We start from the raw sequence: 27,960 nt of genomic DNA on the forward strand, positions 1-27,960 counted from the left end.
AAATATAGTTTTAATAATCTTAATTGACTGTTAGATAAGCTTAGTTTAATGTTAATCAGATCGTGTGACGAAAATTTTAAGTTCCGCTCGCCAAGCTTTGGAAACCGAGAGTTTTATGTATATCATATAGTCTCCATTTGGTAAGGGTAGGTCAATCAAGGAGCCCCGCTCATAAATAAATCGTTTAATTATGATATCGTGCTGTCGAGCATAACAATGATTAACATAATAATTAGTTAAGGTAAACGTACTCACATCATAGGGACACGTGTGATTGAAGTTGGAGACAGACGCGAAGGTCTTGTGGAACGAGTGAAAGAATATGTAGGCCTTGGGATTGCGCATGTAGTAGCAGAAGTCGAGACTCTGATTTAGCAGAAAGGAGCGATAGCCATTCGATTTCTTGAACAGCTCCAGGTTGATGAAAATATTGTCCACAGGCCTCTGATGCAGCACCGCGTGCATGCTAAAGGCAGCCACGCCCCGGCGCCGCATCGTCAGCTCACACTGCTGGAACTCACAGTAGGCGGTGTCGTAACAGCGGCACTCCACATTGTTCAGCTTGAAGTGACTGCACCGTACGGTCACATAAATAAAAAATAGCAAAAAGTTTATATCACGCATATTGTGGACAGACTGAGAGCTAATGCTGAACTAATCAACAGAATTATTTTGTTTTCGTTAGTCACAAGCGAGCGCTATTAAAAAACACTTAACAAATGTTCAACTTTATTTGGGAGCATTTGATTTGATATATGGGGTATATGTATATATGTATACAAATTTGTCTGCCTGCTTATCGGCAGCTCAGATAATATATATAATATTCACATTTACGTTTCATTTCACATTTCGTTTTGGTTCAATAGCTTCACTTTCAAAATCCGCGAATCTGCGAGTTTGCTGAAAGTAAATAAATATATATATATATATATATATATATATGAGAGCTTGTTTAGAGTTGTAAAAATTCGATGACTGCTACCTTTGTGGCTTGAGAGACAAAGATAGCTGCTGCTAAACGTAGTCTCCGATGTTTCTGAGGGAGAGCGAGATGGCTACTTAGGCCCTTCGCACAGGCTCGTTATGCTTTCGGTGCACGAATGCGATTAGAAACTAATTCTGAAACAGAGTTAGGCTGAGCTATAAAATTATGAATTTTGAATGTAAGGCGATAACAGTCCAGATCTATCTATCTGCTGACCTATCTCAGTAAACTGGGCAACGACGATTAACTAAATGCATTTCTACATCTGCTTTCATATCCTGTTTTTAGAGATAATATAAAATAGATGAGATATTTTTGGAATTCTCTATATGATTCTTATTTGAAACAGCATAGTTTCTATGTAATATAATATAATATAACAAAATATTAAGCATACGCACAGTAAGGCAAAAGTTTGTTTTCGATCAGCGAACGTAAATAGCGATATCGATTGCTAAGTGTTTGTATATTTCGTACAATTTGGTATTTAGTTTAATTATGCAAAGCGTTAAATGGATATTGGTGGCTCAGTTGCTGCTGTCGTCCCTTTTGCTCTTTGTTTGCTCGTTGTACGCAAAGTTTTGCAATAAATAATATATCTCAAGTTTACATTTTGACTCAGAGCTAAAGTCAATTTTGCTGACCGCAAGCAAAGTTGTGAAGTGCTGCACAATATGTGTCTGTGTGTGTGTGTGGCAGACAGCTATTTGCCACATGTGGTGCAAACAACAACTGATGCATTGCAGCTCGATTAGTTTTATTGCCACCCTGCGGCAATTGTTTCGTTGCCTTATATCACTTAGTGGCAAGTGGCGTGCGGTATGTGGCAGCTGGCAAGTGGCAAGTAGCACGTGGCAGCTCTTGCACTTGCCGCTGCCAAGCGCTTGAAACGAGCAAAAACTTTTAATTAGTCAAATTATAAGTTTAGCCGCTCGCGCTCGTTAAAGCTCGTCAGTCGACGCCGAAAACTTAAATATTCATAATGTACATAAAAATCACGATATTCATGATTCTGACAAGCTCCATGTTTACCTGTGGCAGCTTGCAACTCTTGGCAAACTTTTGCCATTTGGGACAGCCGCCTGTCAGTTTTTGGCCATAATTATTAATCCGGATGGGCCGGCCGTAAGCGCCATCAAAGTTGATTGGCTCTTAACTGATTCTCTTGGCCTTTGGCTGGCGTCTTGTTAATTGAGGCAATTTAAATTGGCGCAGGCTGAAAGGAGAGGCAAAGGTAAAGGCATCGAGGCCATGTGGCAGCAAAAACTTATCGCTGTCATCATTCGTCTTTTTTTCTCTTTTAGTTTTCGCCTTGGGTAGCATGTGTGCAACGTGTCGTATGCGTGACGTGCCATAAATTATGCTACCAAATAGTAGTGTCCCTTTATTTTTTTGTCATTCTGCCCCAAGGCCACATGGCTGGGGCGCGTTGACATGCTGAAATAAATAACAGGCGCAAGCAAATGCCTGGCGACAGCTTTGGCGGCGCTTCAACCGGAAACGGAAATACAATTTTAGTAATTTTCGTGAGTGACCAGAGGCAACAAGAGGAAATTGCCAAAAGTAACCCAAGGCAGGCAGCAACAGCAGTAGCAAGAACAACTTAAGAGTTGCTCAGCGTTGCGTGTTGCTCTTCAAGCTGACGTTTTGTATTTGTTTTTATTGGCGTGAAAAATGTAATAATGGATTTTCTTCTTTCATTGTCATGTGTGTGTATGTGTGTGTGTGCGTGAATTTTCTTGGCACTGGCCTAAGCGCTGCGTCCTTGCCACGGCTCGCTTTTATGGGCCCAACTTGATGAAGTTATGTACGTGTTCGTTTATGTGCTCTATTTGATGGTAGTTTATGTGTGGGCCAGGTCCTGCTTATAGTGCTTTTTAACTGTGTCCACAAAGGCCCAGCGAAATGGCTAACAAAAATGTTGCTTCTTTCTGGGGCAGATTTAAATAGGCCTGCCCTTAGACTGGCTGCAATGAGCAAGGTCTTTACAATGGATATTTACTAGTCTACAGCGCATCTGCTAGTCTGCCAGCTATGCCACTTTCCTCTACTGTCTTCTGTTGTCCATGGCCTTTTGTCAAGCTGAGCGCGTGTGAAAATGTGCCTAAGGTCATGGCCAACCAAGGGTGTGTGTGTATGTGTGTGTGGCAAGGCCTACAAGCAATTTCGTTTATTGAAAGACGTCCAGCATGTGGCAAGTGGTATGCATTGGTCTGGCCGGCCAGCATTATGTCTGACCATAGCCATTTTATTTTGGTTGTGCTATCCGTTCGTCTGTCCCTCTCTCTGTCTGTCCGTCTGTCTGGTGTCCACATAAACCGGATACTGTGCCATATTGCTTTTGGCATAACATCGACAAGTGCCTTGGGACAGCTTTTTATATACCCTACATGAAATTTAAGTGCCTAAAAGGGTACAACAATGTAGGTCAACAGTTGTTAACAGTAAATGGATATAAACTTTATAGAAGGTATAAGCTATAAATAGCCGAACTTTTGTGCTTTGTTGTTAAACTTTAATGATGTCAGCACTTTGTTCTACCTCAACTTCCCCTAGTGCAGGGTAGCTGCTAGTCACGCATTTTGAGCAATTTCAATCAAACTTAATTTTTTTATTTTCAGTTTTTCTAGTTTCTTTTTTTTTTTGTTGTCAAAAGTCACTAAACAATTTTCGCGCTCGATTTTTGGCATCAAGCAAATGCTTTCAAGCGCTTTACATATTCAGTTTTGCTTAGGGGTGTCGACGGGGAGAGGGGCGTGGCATGCAGGAGCAGTGCACTCAGACATAAAATCGAATTCATTGCAGTTGAGTGAATAGTTGCAGGGCAGACACAGGGGGAGCTCTGCGGCAGCAAGGATAACTGCAATTTTTGACTTGGCAAATATGTTTTTCGACGCTTTTTTCTCCCTTCGATGATTGTTGTTAGTTGTTGTTTGCATATGCCTGATGCTGATTGGATTAGAATGTTGCAGAGCAGCGCATAAATATTTATAAGTGTAAGCATGTCCGGCCAGCCTAAGCACAGCTTCATTGGGCCCTCTGATTGTTGGCCAAATAAATAAAGTTTTGTTTTTTTTTTCTTTGTGCCCCGCCTCCTGCAGCCTGTTAGCTATATTAATTTGTTTGCTAGTGGTGCTGCCACTCCAAAGCACCATTGTTATGCTCTGTAGCACTTGAATATACCGGCCTGCCTGCCTGCCTGCCGTCCACTCGTTCATTCGTGCAACATGCCGTGTCCTTTGGCCTTTGCCTCATTTTTGTGTTTGCTGGGGGCGAGCTGGCTGCTGCCTGCTGCTGCGTAAACAATTATTCGGTTGTCAGGTCCAACTAGCTACGGCTACTGGACAGCGGGCAGAAACTAAAAACATCTCTTATTTCATGTGTCTGTGAGTGCTTCAACATTTATCGATCTTAACTCAACTATAAAATTAGCTGTGACCAATGCATGTCTCTTCGTATGTGTGTAGGGTAGCTCATAGTCAGTCGTGCTTCTCTTAGATGTGAACAAGCACTTAGAGGCAAAGTCTGCGCGTGTGTGTGAGTGCTTGGAGAAGCATGTTAATTGAGTTAGTTTCTCTCGCTTCGCTTTAATGTGTACGTGTTGTTGATTAGCAATGCTGAAACATATGCCAAAAATATTTCTATTTGCACAATAAAATGTAATAAACATAAAAACTAATTAAACATAACTATATTTAATATGAAAAACGAAATTAATAAGCAGCTGCCTATGGTCGAGGGTAGAGCGTGCTACACATTTTTTTGTGGAGACAACAGAGAGAGAGACACACAGAGAGAGAGGGGAAGAGTGACATAGGACACTTGAGACAGGCAAATGTTGCCAATTTATATACATATACACATACATATATACATATGGCAGTGATGTGTTTCTATTTATATAACAAGCATATGATGTACTTGACACAAGCAAACAAACATGACAGACACTAGAAACGTATTGAAGCATTGGCATTGCCAGGGGCAGGGGCAGGGGCAGAGGCATTGGTGTGTTTGGGGCATATTAGGGAGGGCTTACTGTAGGACTTTGCTGGCGTTTAGTTCACAGTTGTGGGGCGTGGCAAGTGGCCAGTGGCAAATGTTGTGCAGCAGCAGTCACAATAAAGTAAAAGCACATTAGAAATTGATTCGATTTTTCCGCTGCTCCGGGGGCGTATACATATTTCAGTTGAGAGCTGCCTCAAGTAAGTGGGCCATTAGAACCGCAAACAGAACAGTTCGAAGCTATCCCTTGAATGACAAATCTGCATCTTGTATGGCAGCTGAAGCGATATTCGACTAATGGGCCTTTACTAATTATCGATTAAAGGTTAGTATCGATTTATCGACTAGAACTTAAATTTGATTTAAGGTTTTTGGTTTTTGAGTATCATCAACTTTCAATGAAGTTGAGTTTTGAAGTATCTGCGCTCCGATACTTATCATTAAATGTTTATCGATAGACATTGAAATCTGTTCCCGAATATTATGATACCCCTTACTGTAGAGAAATGTATGCTTTAAAGAGTAGCTTTGAGTAGGTTTAACTATTTGATTATTAGCCTGAGCTTTGAACTTTGAAAACAAAATTACATATTTGTCGATCGAGATCAAGAGCCTACAGTTATCGTTAACTGGCTGTTAATTAAGTCGAGAGTTATTAACATTACCCAACCCAATCCCTACTACCTTGCAGGGCATGCAAAAGGCAGAAATTTCATTGGAGTGGCGAAGCCAATTCGAATTGTGCAGGCTGCGTAACGCATTAAAATTCCCATTAGGCGACAAATTCAAGTGCGAAATGGCCGACGTTAAAACTAATTAAACGAATTTAATTGCATTTAAAGAGGCACGTGCAAATTGCAAGGAATTTAATTGCCACACACACGAAGGACCTCTAATTAGTGCAAACAGAGAGTTAAACAAATAGCAACAAAAAGAAAAGAAAAAATCTACAGAGAGCGAGAGAGAGAGAGAGCAGCAAAAAAAGAAAGGACGCGCACAGAAGTCACGCGGCGACTCAATAAAAAGTCGAAACGGCCCTAAGATATGCCCGCCAAAGGAACTGGAAACTGGCAACGGGCAACTGAGAAGTGGAAGTTGGCAACAGCAGCAGCAGTGGCAGCAGCACAGGACACATTCCGACTTAATGTGCGTTAAATGGCAAAGCCAAGGACATGCCCAGAACGAAAGCGTAGCCAACTTTGTGAAATGGCTTTAAAAACGGAAATATGTAAACCAAAAGTTTTTGGTCAACAGAGCAGGAGCAGCAGCAGTAACAGGAGCTGGAGCAGGCACAGGAGGGTAGAGCTGCCAGCACGAGCCATTGTTGTGAAATTAAATTCCAACTAGCAGACGCAGCACCAGGTGAGGTCCGAGAGTGGGAACAGCAGCAGAGCCGGGACGAAACAGCTTTTGTTATTTTTACACTTCATTGCCGTGGAATTTACTTTGTTGCCTCGGCTTTGTTTTCGACTTGGGATGCCGCAAGCGCAGTCCAAGCGTAAAGATAAAACTTGTGTCTCCTCCTTTTACAGTCACTTCCTACACTGTTGGGTCTTCTATTTCTGCTTCTGCTTCATCTTCTTCTTCTTCTGCTGTTGCTACCACAACTTTGGCTATTTGTTTGCAGTGCGTGTGTGTGTGGTTGTTTCATTGTGTGTGCGTATTATTGTCATAATATTGTCCAAGCAATGAAAACTTTTTGCCACTGAACTGAAAGAAAGAAATGCGTTAAACTTTTAATAATACCCTAGCGATGGTAGATTTGTTATGTATCTAGGGTATAGATAGCGGGACATATGCGGGAGTATGCGATCAGCTAGTCTATAAGTTAAGAAACTAAGTCGTACTTACTGTACTATATACTAAATAATCTCATATTTAACTTAGTTATATAGTACGCTGCTCTAGTAATATTTACATCTTCATCTATAAAATGAAGAGTATCTTGTCTTCTATCAATCATGATTTAGCGTTCTTTGGTGTTTTATTTTGATGTCACCCAAAGGCCAAATTTTAATAATTTTTTACTGTCGAAACTAAATGACTCGCCCATCGATGGCAGGGGCGTGACAACGACTCGATAAGGTCGTCGAAGTTTGTTGACTTTGTTTCGACAGCAAATGCCAAAGCTCAAGCTACAGCTACAGCTCAGGTAGCTGCCTGGCGTTGAGGGCGCCGGCAACGTTTTCTCAACTTTTTTTTATTTTTATTGAATTTGCACCTTGACAAACATTTTAGCAGCTGCCTGAACGCTGACGACGATGATGATGAGGATTCGTCGTGGTTGGGGCACTTTTCGGTGGCTGTTGGCATCGCCTCTTATTGTATTTATTTTGACAGCTACTGTGGCAGGCGCTTCGTATTAGGTTATTATCCTGCGTGCATATGTTGCGTTATTCACGTAGTTCGAGTCCTGTTCAAAGTTCGCTTTATGCGACTTGAGAGTTTTGTGTTTTTCTTTGCTGGGAGCTGTCGTAGCTGATTACTTTAAAGAGATTTATGCATGAATTTGCTGTATTTATATCAATTTGTGTGCGTTTGATGTTTATTTTTCTCTTATGCGCAGCCCCAGGCGTATACGTAATATTGTTAAAGCACACGGCTCAAAGCAACTTTAAGTCGCAACTGACAAACTGAAAAACTGACAATTGCACTCGGATATCAAATTGACTAGTTTTTTCTTCCAACTATGCTCTGCGTGCACACATAGTAGAAGGCTGTGTGTGTGTGAGTGTGTTACAACGTGGCGTATACGTGATGTGGACAAATGTTGTCGGGCGCTGATTTTTTCTTTACAGTAAAGTCGGCTGGGTGCGCGTGTATGTGTGTTGTAAGTATCGCAATGCAGACAGCAGCATTTTCATTTGAAATTTAATGCCAAGTTTGAAAGACACCGCGTGACTGGCATACACATGAGAGCAAGAACTGCTGCTGGTGCTTTAGAGTCCTTTGCTGCCAGCTGCCAGGCACATTAAAGCGCGCGCACTTTCTCCCACTCTCTCTCTCTCTCTCTCTTTCACTCTGGCAATTGCTCTAATTAAATAGCCTGGCTGCGCGCGAAATTTGACAGCTTTAAGCGCATTAGACTGGCATAGCATTTGCGTATAGCTATCTACGCGCCAACAAGGCGCCCGTCTGTTGTCTAAAATAGTTGCGACAAATGCCAGAAGAACGCCTCAAGGCAACATGGCAGCAGGCGGCTGGCATCAAAATTCCCGCAACGTGCGCTGCATACGAAATGCGGGCGCAACTAACGAGACAAGTGAGAGGAGCGGGCGCGCAGGTTAGCTACGTGCCGGCGTGGCTGTGTCTATGACACCAATTGTGATCGCATGAGAAAATTAAAAACCCAAAATAAACAAAAAGAACAGGAACTGGACATGATTAGACTTGAGACGGGCGCCGGCTTGATGGAAGAGTTGAAAACTAGCAGCGAACGCAGCTGCGAGCTGGCAGCATCAATCAAAACGCAGCGAACTGCCCCATAGCTGGCTGTCATCAATCTTTTGGACCAAAGTGTGCAACGGTGCGTATGCGTAATATGCGCATGACAGGCGAAGCGAGCTGCCGTCCAGCTGTGGGGCGTGCCGGGGCGTCAGCTGAGGTGTTAGCCAAGTAATTAATCAGCTGTGTGCATGTTGCGTACGCGCTCTCCCACCCCCCTCTCTCTCTCGTCTATCTCAAAAACAATGGCACTAATCGGTCGTAAATGGACGTACGCATTCGGCTGATTAGATTAACGCCAATTTAATTGACGAGTGCCTGGGAAGAGCAGTAGCCAAATACAGCCTCAAGGATATGCATAAATCAACATACGCACACGCAGCTGATTGGGCAAATCTGTGCAGCAAACAGAAATGAATTGAAATTTCCAACCATAATTAAAAGTGCAATGCAGGATGCGGGCCCAACATGTGTAGAACGTGTGAAAGGCAAGTGAAAGGACATGCATTGACAAGGACATGCGCATGGACATGGCTGCTGCACTGCTATGGCAGACACCAAAGCAAGACTAGAAATTTTTTGCCAGCTGCAGGCAATGGCAAGACGTGTGACATCTATGGGCAGGAAGTGTGAAGAATGCGGACAGCGTACGGGCTGTGCAGGATACGAGAATAGACTGAGATTCCAGCTAGCACACAAACAATGCGGCCAATGTTGAGGAAGCTGGGTAATATTCATTACTTGCATGCAGCTGACCCAAAGCACAGCAGAGCTGAGCACACAGAATGGGACAGCTGCCAGCAGAAGGCACTGAAAATAATGTAGTCTACTTATGTGTGCAAACTAACAGGCAAATGCAATAACAACAAAGTTGACAGATACCCTGTAATTCAGCCGACTGGGTGGGTTGTGACTGACAATGTTTAAGTGATAAGCTGACTGACTGGGACTGGGATCAATGGAAAGTGAGAAGTATCTGCAAAATAGTATAGGGTATCTTCGAGCTGTGTTCCCACTTCAGTACTTTTATATCTTATAGGCAAGCAGCAGACAAGCTGCTGGCCAGCGCAGAGAGTGAGAAATATGGTGAGTGTCACGAAAAAGATGCAAAGTTTAGCACACAGCTGCAGTTTGGGGCATGTTGCATGTTTGTACTCTGTTATGGGGTAAATTTAATTTAGTGCTGCAGCAGCATCAGCAGCAGCAGCAGCAGCAGCAATACAGCAACGGCATTTTGATGTCGACGCGCACGATTTAAGAGTTTGGCACGACAGCGCAGCGGTCTTTTGGTGCAACTGCCTCGAAATGTGGCAACTTTACGAACTCTGCACTCGGACGTAAATTGATTTAAGTGCATGTCACAGCATATATATATATAGCCAAGGCAGACGAGACGAGTCCTTTTTGCCACAGACCAACTGCCGGACGCTGCTTAAATCGTTTAACAAGCCCCGTTTGTTGCTTATAAAATTTGCTCGTAAAACGGTTTATGTTTCGGACTGGTCAAAGAGCCATGGCGAAAGAGCCAGAGAGAGAGTCAGATGGAGATGGGACAAATAGAGCGCTCTAACTGTAACTGTATTTGGTCTGCTCGCAGCTGCACTCTAATCACATTTTGTTAGTACCGGAACCGGATACGTAATTGGTTTACTCGACTGCAGCGAGCCCGAGCGCTTAATGAAGTTGTTCCACAGCACAGCAAGAGCGGAAGCGTGACGAGGGCGGGAGTGAGAGTGGTTGAGTGGGCAGTGGATTGGCAGCAAATGATTCGCAAATAGCTGCAACGCATATTTTCGCATATGTGTGCTTCGAGTTGTTTAATGGAGCGTGAGTGCCACAAAAAAAGTCCCAAAGCAAACTTCCTAAAATGTTGTTTATTACGGCCAACGTTTAAGCTTAGCTCAGTTCGGGTGGGCTTAATCGACTGAGTAATACTCTAGCACCATTCTAAAAGCAAGCTTGTGTAGCAGGAGGAAACCTTTGTCTAACTATATATGTATTATATCAACTTTTATATCTCAGCTCAATTCGCATATACTCCTTTTACTTTTGCCGTATGCGCAACGTAATACAGCTGTGTGGGGAAAATGTAAAGCTTGTCTGGAGGCTGCCATAACACAGCCTTGACAATCCACGCAGCGAACGTAACTGCCATGAAAGTCTTCCTCTTCTACTATTTCTTTTTGTTCTTTGTTGTGCTGTCAGGCGCTGCCTATACAAGCCAAATAACCCTATACACGTAGAGAGAGAGACAGATACAGAGCGAGAGAGAGAGTGAGAGGAAAAATCTACAACCCTAGCTAACATCCTTTCGTTGCGTTTTTGTTTCTTACTTGGCCATAACTTCGGCCTCGCTGTTGCTGTTGTTGCTGTTGTTGTTGTTGCTGTTGGCACTGCGAATGATTTAAAACTTTTCTTGTTATTTTCATCTTTAACAAGTTTTTGCCAGCACTGCATTTGCTACCACTATCAAAATGAAAGAGCCCCTCGATTGCCACTCAGGGGCACTATTTGAGCGTCCAAAGTTGTAGGCAACAAATTAATTTAATGTCAGACACAAAACTTGTCAGCTTGTGGGTTTGTATCTGGTTTGAGGCAAACGCATTACGATTGGGTTACTCCAGATTCCCTAACTCCCTGACTAGCGATGCCTGCGATGCCTGAACTGCCAATGACATAAATTCATTAAAGGCCTTGGCAAACTTTTATGCATGCTAAAATTTAAGTATTGTGCGGCAACAGTTTGATATGAGCTGCGCGAGTCTATAAAGCAGAGCCCTGCAATGAGCTGCTGACATAAAAGAGTTTAGTTTAATGAGGGGCAAACACTAAAAGATGGCAGCAGTAAGGCTTAATTGTTGGGATTTACGCTAAGCACTTGTGTGTTGTAGAAATATAAAAGAAGAAAGAGTAAGAGCAAGTAGTTAATAGAACTCTGGCCAGCTATTCTTATTCTAGAGAGATTGATGGCGTTTTGATTTAAGCTGCGAACTCTGTCTCTGCCTTGACACTTACAGCTGAATCCCATCTTCCTTGTTCTCTATCGAAATTTAACTTTATTTATTACGCTCTTAGCATATACTTTCCATAAGCCACTGCCACTGCTGTTCATTCATTGCCATTTACTTGCGTTAATATCTTCTACTTGATTCACCGCTGCCATAAAAATCATAAATTTCATGGTAAATGTCAATAGCCAATTGTGTTGCGAGCGAACAAATTGAAGTTGCGCCAGTTGAAAAAATGTCGCGTGACTCATGCTTTACACGGACAAGGTCTGTCCACTGCCACGCCCTCACGCCCACCCAAACACACTCGTTTCAGTCCCGGCCTGGCAGCTGGCAAACGAAACTGAAGCAACTACTGACCGCACTCACATCGCCATTTACTGGCATTACAACCATTTGGCCACACTTCACTCCTCTGGCCACCTTTTATACTTAATTGCACTTGTCGGCATTTGTTTTACACTGACCCCAAAACCGGAAGAGCAGCCTCCCTGCTCGCTCCTCGCTCGACTCACGGTACATTTTATGTTTTCGAGTTGAGCAAGGCATAACATAAATTGCCCAGACTGTGTCCAGCAGAGAAATAAAAATTGTACATTTTATACTTTGTAAATTTATACCCTTACCCTCTGCATTAAAATACGTTCTTCTTCAGATCATGCAAATTGAAGTGGGAGTATATGCTAATAGGGTTCACGTTTAATATAGTTTTTTATTAACTCTATATGATGACCAACCATGACAACAGTTCTTCAGTCAGTCAATTCATTTTGTAGTCAGTCAATAATCATAGAAATGTAAAACATAAAGGGAAATTTGCTGAACATGAAAACCAGATTGGTTATAAATAAAGTTATGATTGTTTATGTGATTTTATCCTCTTAGAATCAGAATCTTTCTTTATGATAAATTCAATAGGTTAATAATGACTTTTTATGTTTGAAAATTTAAGCAAAAATAAGTATTTTAAAAATGACTAAAGTTTATATTTATTTTCTTTTTCAAAAGGAATCAGTGAAGCCAATAAATGAAATGATTTCGATCAACTAAAACCGATTTAATGATGCCAAACTTCTACCAGCTCGAAGTAAAGAATAAGCCAAGTTCAGGATATTTCATAGTCGTGCACTCCCGACTAGAGCACATTTACTGCTTATTTCGTTTTGTTTTATACGAATTCGTATTTATACGTCGTGAAAGTAAATCGTTTGTTGCCATATAAATCGTTCTGTTCTCTGGGCAACAATACGTTTGTGTTTTCATTTTCGTTTTCGTTTCTGTTTTTGTTTTGTTGCATTGCGTGTTTGCCCAGTCGAATTTATAGCTGTCCATTTCCACGTTTGCTGAATTATTGTAAACGTAAATTGAAAATAGCAAAGCAAGAAACAAATAAATAAATATTGCAGTTGGCTGCTTCTGCAGTGGCTTCGGCTGCCCTCAACTTCTTTCTAAATTTTACCCCAGCTCAGCTGCCGCAGCAACATGGAAACATTTCGAGCAGATGAATAGTAAGTTAGTTGCTCTTGAGTTCTAGAAATTGCAATTCAAATAAGATTCAAGTTGGCTTTGTGGCTTTTGCTTAAAAGTCGACTTGCATATTTTATCAGACAGTCACTCTCTAGTCCTGACTTTGCTATGTGGCATCGTTTCCTGTTATTCAAATCAAACAACAAATTTGGCAAAAAATCAATTCAAAAAGGTCTCTCAGAGATATTTTAAATATGCATGTCATGAGTGCGTATAAATATTGTATAGCCTGAGCCTGAACCTGAGCCTGAACCTGAACCTGCACAGGGCCATGGAAAATGGGATTAAAATCAAATTGAATACATCATCGGATGGCGAAACACTTAAAACTGACAAACAAATGTAAATATTTAATAGGTAGCTGCAAAGCATTTCATGTGGCGGGGTTAAGCAACGTTTCCCATTTACATTTTTTCGACTTTGATTTTGACTCTGTTGCCAACTGACTTTGGCAGCTTTAAATGGCTCAGCATTTTGATTGAGTTCGTTGGGCTCTTAACTGTTATAATATTCTGCGATGCTGCCAGCATATTATTATAGCTCTTCTGTCAATGTGTGCGTCTTCACATTTTGCGGGCTCAATTTCGTGTGAACGACGCAGTTCAGGTAATTTCCCGTGCTGTGAGCAACGGAAATTTTAGCAGCCATTTTGTCGCTGCCATTCCAAACGACATTTTATTTATGTGCGCTCATAATTCAACTGTAAATGTCGCACACACACATGCGAGCACGCACGCACACATGTACACAGACCGACACATTAGCCGCGACGTTGCCGCGACAGCCAAGTGCCGCTAGTTTCCGTTTCCGGCGTAAAGCTGCCAGCCAGCCTTGCAAAATTAACAACAATGGCGGTGATAAAGACGCCGTCGCATTGTGTGTGTGTTCCTGTGTGTGTGCGTGTGTGGCTTTTGTGGCTTTAAGTAGCAAAATGTGCATGGCCCTCTGTCTGCTTTCGCTCCTTTCACACCGCCAACCATTTAGTTGCTGATTTTCTTACACTTTTTAGCGTTGCCCTCGTCGCTAGTTTGCCAACATTTTACGGCGGAGTTTTTGTTGTACGTGCCCAGTGCATTTGGCTGACTTACGACCGTATGTGGGTGTAGATCTCTGTGTGGCTGCATGTGTGTGTGCGTGTGAGTGCGCCATTGTACTTAGGGGAGCGGTTACCAGCCATCCGCAGCGGATTTATGTAGTCTTGGCGCACACTTTCGACCCGACTTGGGCCAATTGAAATGTCACGTTGTGCAATGAATGCAAACGTAATGATGCGGTTAATGTTGTGCAAGCTACGGAAACGAAAACCAGTGCGGAAAACGGAACATAGAGACAGGGGAAAAAGAGAGACATACGAATGAAAGCAGCCGGAGAAGAGGGGCAGGGGCGCGGGAAGAAGGGGAAGGAAGAAGACGGAAAAGAGAGGAAAGAGAAGGGGAGGGGAAGGAGCAGGGGCAGGGGAAGGGGCAGGAGGGGAAGGAGGAGGACGAGAGGGGCACGAGGGAGGAGGAAGGGGGAGAGGAAAGAGGACGGAGGAGAAGGCAGGAGACAGGAGGCAGGAGGCAGGAGGCAGGAGGCAGGAGGCAGGAGGCAGGAGGCAGGAGGCAGGAGGCAGGAGGCAGGAGGCAGGAGGCAGGAGGCAGGAGGCAGGAGGCAGGAGGCAGGAGGCAGGAGGCAGGAGGCAGGAGGCAGGAGGCAGGAGGCAGGAGGCAGGAGGCAGGAGGCAGGAGGCAGGAGGCAGGAGGCAGGAGGCAGGAGGCAGGAGGCAGGAGGCAGGAGGCAGGAGGCAGGAGGCAGGAGGCAGGAGGCAGGAGGCAGGAGGCAGGAGGCAGGAGGCAGGAGGCAGGAGGCAGGAGGCAGGAGGCAGGAGGCAGGAGGCAGGAGGCAGGAGGCAGGAGGCAGGAGGCAGGAGGCAGGAGGCAGGAGGCAGGAGGCAGGAGGCAGGAGGCAGGAGGCAGGAGGCAGGAGGCAGGAGGCAGGAGGCAGGAGGCAGGAGGCAGGAGGCAGGAGGCAGGAGGCAGGAGGCAGGAGGCAGGAGGCAGGAGGCAGGAGGCAGGAGGCAGGAGGCAGGAGGCAGGAGGCAGGAGGCAGGAGGCAGGAGGCAGTATGCAGGAGGCAGGAGTCAGGAGGCATGAGGCAGGAGGCAGTAGGCATTATTCATTATTCATTATTCATTATTCATTATTCATTATTCATTATTCATTATTCATTATTCAATATTTATTATTCATTATTCATTATTCATTATTCATTATTCATTATTCATTATTCATTATTCATTATTCATTATTCATATTCATTCATCGCTAATTGCTTTTTCTTTTTGCATTTGGTTTAAAAACTTTTTATAAATTTGATTTTAATCTAAACCATTTAATTTTCAAAACTCAGTAAATGCTTTTTCCCATAATTCATGCTTTTATTTATGCTCATTAGGCTAAATAGAAAATATTTATACAATCTACAAAAGCGCTATTCATAATTGAAACAGTCATTAGCTTAGCAGCAAAATCAAAAATTAAATTGAAATTTCTGTTCATTTTTGCCGTTTCAACTGTGAACAAAAACTTTTGCCATTTTGCATGCACGCATACACAGACATAGACATAGACACAGATACATATTTACACGTATACATGTTTAATATCCATTATAATTTTCCGATGCCTGCACGGGCAAAATCCCTAGTTTGGGTGTCTCGTTCGCTTAGCTGAAAATGTGTTATTGATGTTCGCTCATGTGAATTGAAAGCATTTCCAAATGTCAATGTTGCAATGCTTTATTTCTCCGATGCGCTTTTGCGATTGCAGCAACTATTTGACGCCATATATATCAATAAAATTTATGTATACATCTCTTTTTATCTCTGTCTCTTTCATATTTCATTAGTTAGCACGATTGCGCTTTATTTGAATAGAGAAAAATAGTTTGGTTTTTATTGTTGCCTCTATAGAGTTTGTTGGGGAACTATGTCAACTACACGTATATCGAAAATCGAGACCTGTTCAGCAACTATTTGCATCTTCACTTTCATTATGCTGTTTGTTCGTGGCTCGTACAAAACTCGTGGCAATGAACTTTGGCCAATTCAGGCGCGTTCTTGTTGCTTTGATTCTCGTATCAATTGCATCTCAACTGGGAGCTAAGCTGTCAAACTAGTTTTCTGAACGAAACCGAAATGAAGCTGCTTTTGGGGGGCTGTTGCGGTTGCAGCTCTCTGTGGTACGTGTTGCATGCCACATGTGGAACGTAATATCATGGCAAACTTAAGAGCAGTTCTTAAAGAGCCATGAACAACAGCTTAAACTTGCGACAATTGCTTCGAGCACGACGTTAGCTATTCTGATATGCATAGAAATACATACATATATAATATACAAATGTATACAAATGTTATATACTCGAGATGGCCGCTGGGCAAATGCATATAAATGAGGATTATAGATATATTTAGGTATTTGGGCAAGTATAGGGATTTTGTAGGGCGTAGCTAAGCACAAGCAAAACAATCAAATGCCAAGCAAATGCTTAAAGTGAACATGCAAAGAGAAAATAGACACAGAAACTGTGCTAAGCATCCACACAAGCACACACACATACACCTAGTACACACACACAGACGCATTATATAGAAGCAGACAATAGATTGCCTTGGGTTTGGCATTCATTCATTTGCCTTGATGTCCTTTGCATGCATGCCTACGGGGGCGTATACGTAACATGGTCGCTGCCTCCATTCCAGCTGGCAACTGGCAACTGGCAACTGCCTTTGTTCAACATGACAAAGACATGACAGCATACGCGGCTCAGAAAAAATTGCGCCTTTTGTAATGCTTTTAATGCTATGGCTAAAATTTCGCTTGGATTGATTTATGACAAGCCATTGGACCGGACTGTGTATGAGCGTGAATCCAATGGTTCCAAATCAATGGGCTGCTTTAAAGGTCACAGCGAGTGGGGTTTCAGGGGCAATGTAATTGCGGCAAGTTATGAAAGCCAAGCACAACCAAAATCTCTCGGGTATTCAGATTGGCTCTTGGCCGTCAAATTGATTGAGATTGAGTTGCATTTGGTTCTGGCCTCCCCTCCACGCACACACACAACCGTTTGTTCGCATGTCAAAGGCAACAATGGCAACTGGAATGGCAAACTGTCGCTTGTCACTTAAACATTCATCAATTTCATTTAGGTTTGCATTTTCAATGAGATAAGATCTATGGCCATGGCGAAAGTAGAAAACAAATGCTGACCAAAGGCTGCTCATGATTTGGAACCCTAAAGCAGCTCAATCCACAAGCTAACTGCAATTTTTGTTCTCTTCACACAGCTCATGCTCAAATTGAAATACCTTTGGTTAGTGAATAACTCTTTATGGTATGCAAAGTTCTACCGAGTGGGGTATTCATTCATTCTGTTATGTGCTTTGTTTCTGTTGCTGTTCAACACTCATTTGCATAACGAAAACTTGCTAATAATGGCAACTAAGTTGCCTGGATATACACCGGATGTGCACTCACATACACACCCACACACAAATATAACCCCTTACAATCACACAGCAGCTGGCAACAACAAGTTTTGCCAAGCTTAGACGAAGTTGTTGATTGAGTTTCAGATATTCTGCCTAATACATGGCCGCTCTGCAGCGCTTTTGCAAAGGTGTTTTTCCTAAGCTTATTTTCAGCTCTCACTCATTATGTTCGCTTGGCTGTCGGCAAAGTTTTCGGCGCTCAATCTCAGTCATAATTATCGCAGCACAACATTTGTTTTATTTTTTTTCTTTCAGTTTTCTGTTTTGCCACAGGACCTTTTTGTTCGTGTTTAAAGTTACTTTAAAATTTATGCAAATGACAAACTGGGCGCCAAATTATGTCATCTGAAAATTCTTGCGACTAATTACACAAAAATTAATTTGCTGGTCGCCCAACGAGATCCCTAATATTCCGAAATGAAACTGTTGCTGCATAATTTATGTTATGCCGTTGACCAACGCCATTTGCATTGAAAATATGCAAATTAATGAATCCACGAATCAACAACTGCCACGCCTAGTTGCCTTTCAGAGCGTACAACTTTACTCCTGATTTGCGATGCAAAAAGTTTTGGTATTTAACTTTCACCTTGTTCAGCTTGTGGCTACAACTGCAACACACTATGAAATTTCTTTTTCTTTTAAGTTTCCAACTTAACCAACTTGATCCTTCCACAGTTTTTTGCCATGAGCTTCGGCTGACACATCATATATCAGATGATATCCTTATTTTATTACAGTTACAAAATTTATAATTATGTTTTGAGTTTTCAAGTTGGCGCACGTTTCAATATGGAATATATGTACAAACGTAGTTAAGGAAGTGTCTATGATTTGATTATACATATAGAAAACAAATCAGATTACTTTTAAGCCATGTGTAGAATATTAGTCAAACTACGCTAGCCAGAAGCGTAACAATCTTTCTAATCATCAACATCATTAAAAACTTATTTAAATACTCTGCAGATTAAACTGGGTATGTGCCCATGCTTATGGTCCCTGAGGCCTCCTATTGCCCACACAGATAAAGTAAATATTTGCAATAATTTGTTTAGTTATGGAGAAACGCGGTTAGGGTATCTTTCCGTCGAACACTTACGAATAGCGATTTCTGGCTTTAATTTTACGGAATTTGCTTTTTTGGGCATAGTTGTGTTTTGGAAAGTGTAGGAAAATGTTGTTTCCGTTGTTGCTTCTCGTTCTGGCAACAGAGGTAATTACCGTCAATGAATCACGGTTCACAAATTTGGAATGCAAGATGCTCGATCCATCCTTTGCCATCTACGAGCAATGTGAACTCAAAATGCTTGGTCGTGGTATCGTTGGCATGAATATAAGAGCGGTGCTGAAGACAGGTGGCTTCAAAAATGCAAAGGTTCGTTGCTGGAGCCTATATAAAAAATGTCTAACTTTACATATTTAAGGTGAATATTAGTCTATGGCGGAAATTTAATGGCTATCATCCTTTCCTCATCAATTCCACCTTTGACTTTTGTAAGTTCATGTCGAAGACACATAAAACATTGTCATACGAAAAAATGCTTATGGATATCGTATTTAAAAACTCGAATTTGAATCACTCTTGCCCGTACGAAGTAAGTTATTATTTTGAAAAGTTTTTGAACTTTATTAACATGTATTAATTCCAGAATGTAATTATATTGAAAAACTTGGTATTCGAGGAGGACTATATCAAGTTTCTCCCATTACCCCCAGGCCACTTCAAGTTTCAGCTTATGGCAGCTACCAACAACGGGTGGAAAACAATTGTCAATACCCATTTTTTACTTACTGAACATTGAATAAATAGCACAAATGTAATCAATAAATATATATTGAATATATTCAGTAACTTGTTGGCAAGTTCCAAATCATTCTGTTATTAATGAAGACTTTCTTGGAGACTGGTCAGCTTTCATAGAAATGCTCAGTTACTTAGGACAAATGACAACTTCAAAGTTATGATAATGCTCGCATTAAAGCTTGATGACCAATTGTGTTGGTACAATTTCGCATAATAATAAGCATTTCAGTCGATCAACTCCGAAAATGGATTCCTGATAAAATCTTCGATTTGCATTATAAAATGTTCAGTCTATACCCATTAATGTTTAAGAAGGGTATACTAAAGATATGCAAATGAGCTGTGAAGTGATAGAATCTAGCATTTGTCGCCTGATTTAAATTAAATCTAGAGTGGAATGAATTATTGATTATTTTAAGAGGAATACATAAGGTTCCTTTGATTGGCTTTCAGCAATCACATACATACATTTCTTTTAGAGCTTTCAACCTTGATTTGTAAACTCAATGAAGCACAGAATATTTAGCCTATTTTCCACTTGTGTAATGAGTTTAATTAGCGCAATAGAGGCCACAAATGGCGTGGCCCACATACATAGTTGATAACGTATTAGGGCGTGGCAGCCGCAAATTAGCAGTTTGGCTTATTCAGATGAATAATGAAATGAGATATGAAATGAAATTAGATAGATTGCTGTACCCTTTGTTAATGCATTTAGAATTCAATATAGGGTATTTTCTCGCACTTCCGATTAGAGAGTTATATTTCATCGAGCTTTATATGTGCTACAAATTTTAAATTTTAAATTAGTCTGTTCTATTCAGTCGGGCGATGTGGCTTCCATTTATATTCTTATTTCTGCTGACAGAAATTCTCTCTGCTGGCGTGACTCGGTTCACAAACATAGAATGCGAATCGTTGAATCCACTGAACCTCAGCTACGAGCAGTGTGAACTTAAGGTACTTGGTCGTGCTGTGATTGGGTTGAGTGTTTATGCGAGACTGAACAAAGGAATCTACAACAATACTAAGGTATGAAGGTATGTAGAAAGGGATCATTTTGGAACCAGCTAACCTCTATGATTGCAGGTCAATCTTGCTCTTTGGCGCAAGTTTAGTGGGTATCGTCCGTATATTTTCAATACGAGTTTCGATTTTTGTAAATTTATGGCTAGACCGAATAAGCAATTGTCGTATGAAAAAATACTGATGGATATGGTCATAAAAGATTCGAATATAAACCACTCCTGTCCCTATGAGGTAAGTAAATATGTTTAAAAGGTTTCAATTGTATTTATTTGGTTAATGTTGCAGCGTGAAATAATTGTAAAAAACCTGATATTCCAAGAAGAGCATCTCCGGTTCCTTCCATTGCCATCTGGCGAGTATAAATTTAGAATCATAGTATCTAATGCTCAGGCTTGGAAAACCATTATTAATGCTCACTTTTCACACACAGAAGAATTAAAAGGGGGATAATTACTATTGATTAATTTTATTTTCATATAATAAAAAATTACTGAAGCCTTCGACTTTGAATTGTTAATGAATATTTGTGAAGCGGCAAGAGTGACCGCAGAAAATGATTTCTGGTTTATATAGTGACCCAATTAGCAGGGCAACAAGTTTAATTAGCGCTACAACCGACCACAAAGTGTATCGTCCACATGCATGGTTGACAGCGCATTTTATTTTAGCTCATCAACAGCATATTTTGCGTAGTATGGCCTCATACATTATATCTTTAGAGACTGTTTTTAATTATTGCCCATTAGCTGTGCCTGTCGTAATGCCTGTGTCATAATGAAAGGAAAAAATAGCTGAATTATTTGATTGAAAATTGGATTTTAATAACGACCTCTGCTCATCATGATTTTTACATTCCATTTAACAATTATCTACAATAGCGAATCAAAAACTAACTTTAAATTCTAAGTGCGCAGAAAAGTAGGCAACAAAAATTTCTTGAACTCAATTTAGCGTTCAAACAGCCAAATTGAAGACTGAAGAAAATGTAAATTAAAAAGAAGATATTCATAATAAAGAGCTCAATTTTTGATCTTGTCATTTGAATCCAGCTTAGACAGACAACAAAAGCCGTAACAATCTTTCCAATCAAATGATTTGTTTGTCGAATAGTCGAGAGGGTATCATTAAAATGTTCATTACATAAGTCATACCCAGTGTTTTACCATAAAGGGTATACTAAAAATGTGCTAATTTATATAGCAGACAGATGTTACTCCCGCTAAATAATAATAAATAAATAATAAATAATAATAATAAAAAAAAAATAAGAATATATCTTGATTATCAGGAAAAGTGGATTCGATTTAGTCATGACATTCGATGAGTCAAAACCTTTGTTATTTTTCTTTTGACCATGAGCACACATATGAAGTATCCAAGCTGACAGATGTAACATTTATATTGCATAGCTGAACTTAGGGTATTTCCACGCACTATCGCTTCAAGTAAGTGCTCTACCAAAAAATGTTTCTGATTGTTTTTATTTTTGTTGAAATTGGCCGTTCCATGCAGTTAGTTGAACAATGTGGTTTCGATTGGTAATCCTCTCTTGGGTCACAACTGCTCTGTGTGTCGATGTGACCCGCTTTACAAACATAGAGTGTGAGATGTTGGATCAAGCGTATGCCACCTACGAGCAATGTGAACTTAAGGTACTTGGTCGGGGTGTGATTGGGTTGAGTGTTTTCGCGAGACTGAACCAAGGACCCTTTAACAATGCTAAGGTATGCTGATATTATTAATTTTGGATCTAGCTAACCGTTAAAAATTTAGGTTAATATCAGCCTCTGGCGCATGTTTAATGGGTACCGTCCGTTTATTTTTAATACGACCTTTGATTTTTGTAACTTTATGAGAAAGTCTAATAAGCAATTGTCGTATGAAAAAATATTTTTGGACTTTGTCGCTAAAAATTCGAATTTAAATCACTCTTGTCCATATGAAGTAAGTCAGAATATGCAAGAAAATACAATTTTATTGATAGCGTATATATTTTTTTTAGGAGGCTATAATTGTAAAAGACCTGATATTCAAGACAGAGTACCTGAAGTTTTTACCGCTGCCAACTGGCCAGTATAAATTTCAGATTATGGCAGCAACCGACAAGGAGTGGAAAACTATTGTCAATGCACACTTTTTATTTGCAAATGAGTAAATAAATAAATGAAAGATTTCAAATTCATAAATATAAGCCTCGCATTTTTGTTTACCTGGGAAACACTCAAAAGTGTTAATAACTAGATTTTGAGGTGAGTAAATACCTAAGTAAGTATATTTAGCCATGTTTTGAGTATTGCAAATTCTTTAAAGCCTTGCCAATTATATTCTCTAATATTCTCTACCTGCAAATTCTGATTTCATGGAAATTTATTTATGCCAGCATTATAGGCATATTACTGTCAATAACAATAACAATAACTTTTTCTAATTAGCTTTTAATAAAACGTTGAATTTGCATTAAGCGAATCTATATCTTTTCACTCGAATGACACAAATAAATATCAACATTAGGCTCTGCTTGTGTTAATTTATATTTTGACGCTAACTTTAATGTGTAAATACAACTTTAATATATTATCATTTTTCAAACATTTCATATACAAGACATATAAACATATAGGTGGTAGATATATATATTGAATATTGACAAGCAATATTACAACTAAGATTACTTAATCTGCTTTCAACGAATAAAAAGCAAATTGAGAAGTGACAAAGTATAAATTGTCGTGCGTCTAAACACTACTTAGACGGCGTTCATCTATTTATTTAGAGAGAATTACTTTATTAAAAGTCGGTAATTACTTTATTTTGCTTGGCTTGCCATGTTTTTTATATATTTTTATTATATTGTTCAATTCGAATATAAATGCAATGTATTGCTCTGTTTGATTTAGTCTCAACTACGCTTCGCAACCTGTCGGACAATGTGGCTTCCATTCGCACTTGTTATATTGGTCACGGCTACTCTAACTGGGGATGTGCCCGGTTTACAAATATCGAGTGCAAGATGCTGGATCCATTGTACGCTACTATCTACCTTTTAAGCTTGACTTCATTTTAGGACGAAATAATTGTGCGCAATATGGTGTTCAAAGGGGAGTATATTAAGTTAGCTCCAGTGCTGTTCGGACACTATAAATTTCAGATTATGGCAGGCACCAATAACGAAGGGAAAACTATTATCAATGCACATTTTGTACATAATGCACTGTAAATACGTTCCTAAGGTGTGCGAAATAAATATGAACATTCAATGAAAATAATTATAACTTAAAATCCGACTTTAATCTGCTAAAATGTACAAAAAATTGAATAAAAAGTTTGCTTTTTTCCTTTGCAAATGGGATTTCAGGAAAAAATGAATTTTTGTTATATGTAATAAAATTGATAGATCTACTTCAAGAGAGGAATCCTAATCAATTCCAACAATCTCTATTCATCTGTTCGTATCTACCAACTCCATATTCTTGGAACTTATAAGAGATTGAGACACTATCAGCCCAAATAGGTGATCATTAACTTCTCGGGTTACCATGAAGACGAACTGGATTTAGTGAATATTCAATATAATCTAAACTTGGGTTTTTCAAAGTTTTGAATTGATTTTTAGTTTCGGAATTTCGAATCTTTCTCTTGAGGAGCACTTTCTTTAAGTTAAAATGTGTTTACAATTTATAATTCATTTGTCTCTCAAGACGCAAGCTCAAATTTCAGTGTCACATAATATAGTAGTAAATCAGCTGTTAAAATGCTAAACTCTGCGTTAACTTTTAATTAAACATTGATGGTGTTTTCATTTATGGTGCTGGAAACATTTCCGTAAATTATTTCAATCATCGGCGTAACAATCTTTCCAGTCAAACGATTTCATTGAATCTTTTTTATACCCATTGACGACTATACTCGCTGATCGATGATATTCGAGTTATTTTTAGTTTGAAATAGTTTAAGTAAATGAATAGAGTATATTGGTCACAAAACATGCATGTCTTTCTGTCTATGAACTCTTCTAGCTTCATTTTCTCAATATAATTATAATTATATAGCCTTGAAGGCTTGACAATTCGGAAGAACTTAATGGGGACGAAAAGTTTGTTTTCTGTTATGTTGAGTAAATGTTTTGGCTACGAGTTTATATTGTAAAGCTGGACTTAGGGTATTTTCACGCACGTCCGAATATAGTTAATCTTCAATTATCTGTTTTTTATATTTCAAGTTACCTTTATATAGCTGGGCTCATTTAAATAGTTGATATTTCGATTCGCCACCTGTGGTATAATGTGGCTCCCTTTCGCAACCCTTCTATTGGCCACGGCTGCTTTATCTGCCGATGTGTCCCGGTTCACAAATATTGAGTGTAAAATGTTGGATCCATCTTACGTTACATTCGAGCAATGTGATCTCAAAATACTTGGACGTGGTATCGTTGGCTTGAACATATATGGGAGACTGAATAAAGGACCTGTGGACAACATAAAGGTTCGGTGTTTGAGCTTACATATATTTAATATAATGATTAATCTGTATATCAATAAGTAACATTTTGCAGATAAATATGAGTCTGTGGCGAAAATTTAATGGATATCGTCCATTTATTGTTAATTCAACGTTCGATTTATGCAGCTTTATGGCGAAACCGATTAAGAAAATGTCATTTGAAAAAATATTTATGGATTTAATGCATAATGACTCGAACTTGAATCACACGTGTCCATATGAAGTAAGTTATTATGTTTGAAAGCTACCGATTTTATTGCTTTTAATTCATTTTAGAATGCCATAATTGTGCGCAACATGATATTCAAAGAGGAGTATATGAAGTTTGCCCCACTGCCACGTGGCCACTATAAATTTCAGCTTAAGCTAGCCACCAACAACGACTGGAAAGCTATTATCAATACCCATATTTTACATAATGCAGAGTAAATGAAACTGATTTACATACGTACAACAAAATTGAAGAAAGCTATTACTGCACAATATTTATGAAATAAATCAACAAAGAAGGTTGAGCATAAGTTCGTATGATTCGTATGATGAACTTTTAATGACTGTGCGCTGAAAAACGTTTAACTAATGGGAAATGATTAATTTAAATTCGAGTTTTCTGTAAAGTAAAAGCAGAGTTAATAAATAAGTGAAATAGTTCAGCATACTTCATGCAAATCGATAAATGAAGAGGAAAAATTGACCTAATAGGTTTCTGTCGTCGCTTAGGGCCGTGGGCTGTGTTTAATTCAATTTGCTGGCAACAAACCTTTAGTGTGTGCGTTGACAATGGCTGCACTCTACTGCAGGGCATATGAAATTGAATTTCCCTTTGGGCCTGGAGCACAACAGAATGCGCTTAAAGTGCCAATTGGCTCATCGATTTGCCATCAGTGACAACAGCTATGGGGCTCTGTCTCCCTTCCTGTTCCTCACTCTCTGTCTTCTTTGCTAACGCTGATGCCATAAAACACGCGTTAAATTGCAATAACCAGCAAATCCAACCAACTTTTCCTGTCCGTCCACATCAACATTTTCAAAGATAAAGCGATACGTCAATTATCTGGATGCTGGGCTGAAAGCCTGGCTGCCTGTCTATCGGGCTGCCTGCCTGGCTCTGCAAAAAAAAAAAAACAAAAACAAAAACTAAAGCAACGAAACGTTTCGACAACATTGAAACCTTGTCAACGGCAGGCGTAACGGTATCAGTTGCCACTTTCAATCCAATCCCCATTTGAAAAATGTCTGATTTATGTCAACTTTATCGACTGTGAAGTGGACACCCCACGTCAGCCAACAGCTAAGGGCTATTTGCTTACATAAGCTACAAATTTAGAGGCTATGATTATTTATCAGAGTGGATCATTATTAATACTATTACTGATATTGTTCGTATTTTAGATATATATTAATTGAAATAGTTATGCATCTCTATCCAAATATCCTTAAATAGTATTTAACTTATATATTTAATAATTTTGTATTCAAGTGATTAATAACTAACTCGCACAAGAAGATGACAAATGCCACGAATAAGGCTGATGCCCAGCCCAACCAGACGTAGAACAAGTCATTCACCTTGAAGTCATGAAAGGACTCATACGGATATGGATCTTTGCGATTGATTTCACCCAACGCGATAAAGTCTCGACGCGATTGTTCCTTCCAGTACATCAACAGGCCCGTGTCCTTGACTCGAATCATGAACTGATGCAGTGGCTCGGCATAGATGGAGTTCGGCTGCAATGGCATAGAAGCGAGTATTTTGGAGCGAAATACGAGATCGGGATGAAAGCATAGCACAGGCCGTTTGAATAGTTGCTGTTGCTTCTTATAAAACTCCCACACGTTGTCTGTCATAGAAAATGCCTTCGATTTGCTGAGTCTCTTGCGCATCAGTTCGAATTCCTTCGCTTCCAGAAATATGATCTTTGATCTAACAACTTGGAGAGGGCTCAATTTCGACATCATATTCACATAGAAATGCTCGTCCTCGGTGAAGTGAATATCGAGATCAGAGTCGCGCAGTTCCACGAAATTGGTGATCATTCGTTCCATGGGCCGCATAGTTAACAGCGTCTTCAAGTGGGCGGTGACGAGCGTGCTTAGTATAAGGCCCAACAGAAAGAGCTGAGCATGAGCCAGACGAGAGCTGTTCATGGCATGGGCTTTAAGCCGGCACGGCTGTCCAATTAAGCCTGAGATCATGCGCTCATTGAAGAATAGGTTCGTCCAATCAACTTGCTGCTGCAACAACAGCCAGCCAAAGCAAGTATCCAGCAGCGCGAAGATGTAGTAGCTCGCCAGGAGCACTACCATCATGTTGCGACTGATCACCATTGGGTAGACCTTGGCCGTAGCTATCTCCTGGGCACAGGGCACTATGATGAACCACTCGGAAATTTCGAAGGGATAGGTAAAGATGCCCTTTGCGGTGGACAATTCGTAGCCGCAGAGTGTCATAGGCATGTCGAGAGTTCCATTCAGAGTCATGTTACGCAACAGAATCATGGATATCTTTTGGTCAGTTTTCGGCTGCTCCTCCCACTGCAGCGATATGTTGTAGACGCGTGCAAACTCCATTAACATCATGGGCATATAGCCAGTCAGCCGCCTTCTGCCTGTCTTCCGATCCGTGTAAGACAGAGATTGCGGCAACAGTTGATCGGGTAGACTGCGAGCCGTGAGTTGATGGTAGTTATATTTGCTGGTGAAGATCGGGCTGCTGTTCGACTGCAGCAGTTGCCAATGCTTCTCTTCATACGGCTGCAGTCGATAGGCTTTGCCTGTGTCCAGCAGTAGTACCACATGTGGAAATAGGTGCCGCTGTGCAGTCTGAGCCACTTCAAGCAACTCATGATCCGTTGCCTGCTGCAGCAACAGAAGCAGTCGCACATGCCGCATGTTGCTTAAGTTGTTGGCCAGCGCGTGTCACATTTCCATGTCCAGCTGGTTGCTGCCAGCTAGACAGATCAGCGCAAACATCTCTGTGCTTTGGCTGCGCCTTAAATAGAAGTTGGCCTCGTTGCTGAGGCGAAGCATGGGCCACGTGGAGGCAGCTGCCAGTTGCTCCATTTGGCTGCAGTGCAGCTGGCGACTATGCCGAAGCAATAAAAGCGTCTCGAAGCGCTGC

The 27,960-nt window shown here is 40.6% G+C and overlaps 1 protein-coding gene across 1 annotated transcript; it reads right to left on the reverse strand.

The window, feature by feature from the left end:
• Positions 1 to 51: 51 nt before the first annotated feature.
• LOC111595661 lies at positions 52 to 27,731 on the reverse strand. The gene is made up of 3 exons (XM_023309484.2): positions 26,332 to 27,731; positions 256 to 571; positions 52 to 201 (listed from the first exon to the last, which is right to left on the reverse strand). The coding sequence occupies exons 1-3, from the start codon at positions 27,729 to 27,731 to the stop codon at positions 52 to 54; spliced, it is 1,866 nt and encodes a 621-aa protein (XP_023165252.2).
• Between the last annotated feature and the right edge of the window lie 229 nt (positions 27,732 to 27,960).

This window comes from Drosophila hydei, unplaced genomic scaffold (genome assembly GCF_003285905.1).
Source record: "Drosophila hydei strain 15085-1641.00,03,60 unplaced genomic scaffold, DhydRS2 tig00000001-arrow-pilon, whole genome shotgun sequence".
Classification (NCBI taxonomy): Eukaryota; Metazoa; Arthropoda; class Insecta; order Diptera; family Drosophilidae; genus Drosophila; species Drosophila hydei.

Excerpts from the sequence above, each read along its gene's own strand:
- LOC111595661 (XM_023309484.2), bottom strand. The coding sequence starts at position 27,731 with ATGCGGCATGTGCGACTGCTTCTGTTGCTGCAGCAGGCAACGGATCAT. Across the intron at positions 572-26,331 it reads TTTGTCATCTTCTTGTGCGA|TCACTTCAAGCTGAACAATG; the intron begins GTTAGTTATTAA and ends CGTACGGTGCAG. Across the intron at positions 202-255 it reads ATCACACGTGTCCCTATGAT|CACGATATCATAATTAAACG; the intron begins GTGAGTACGTTT and ends TATGCTCGACAG.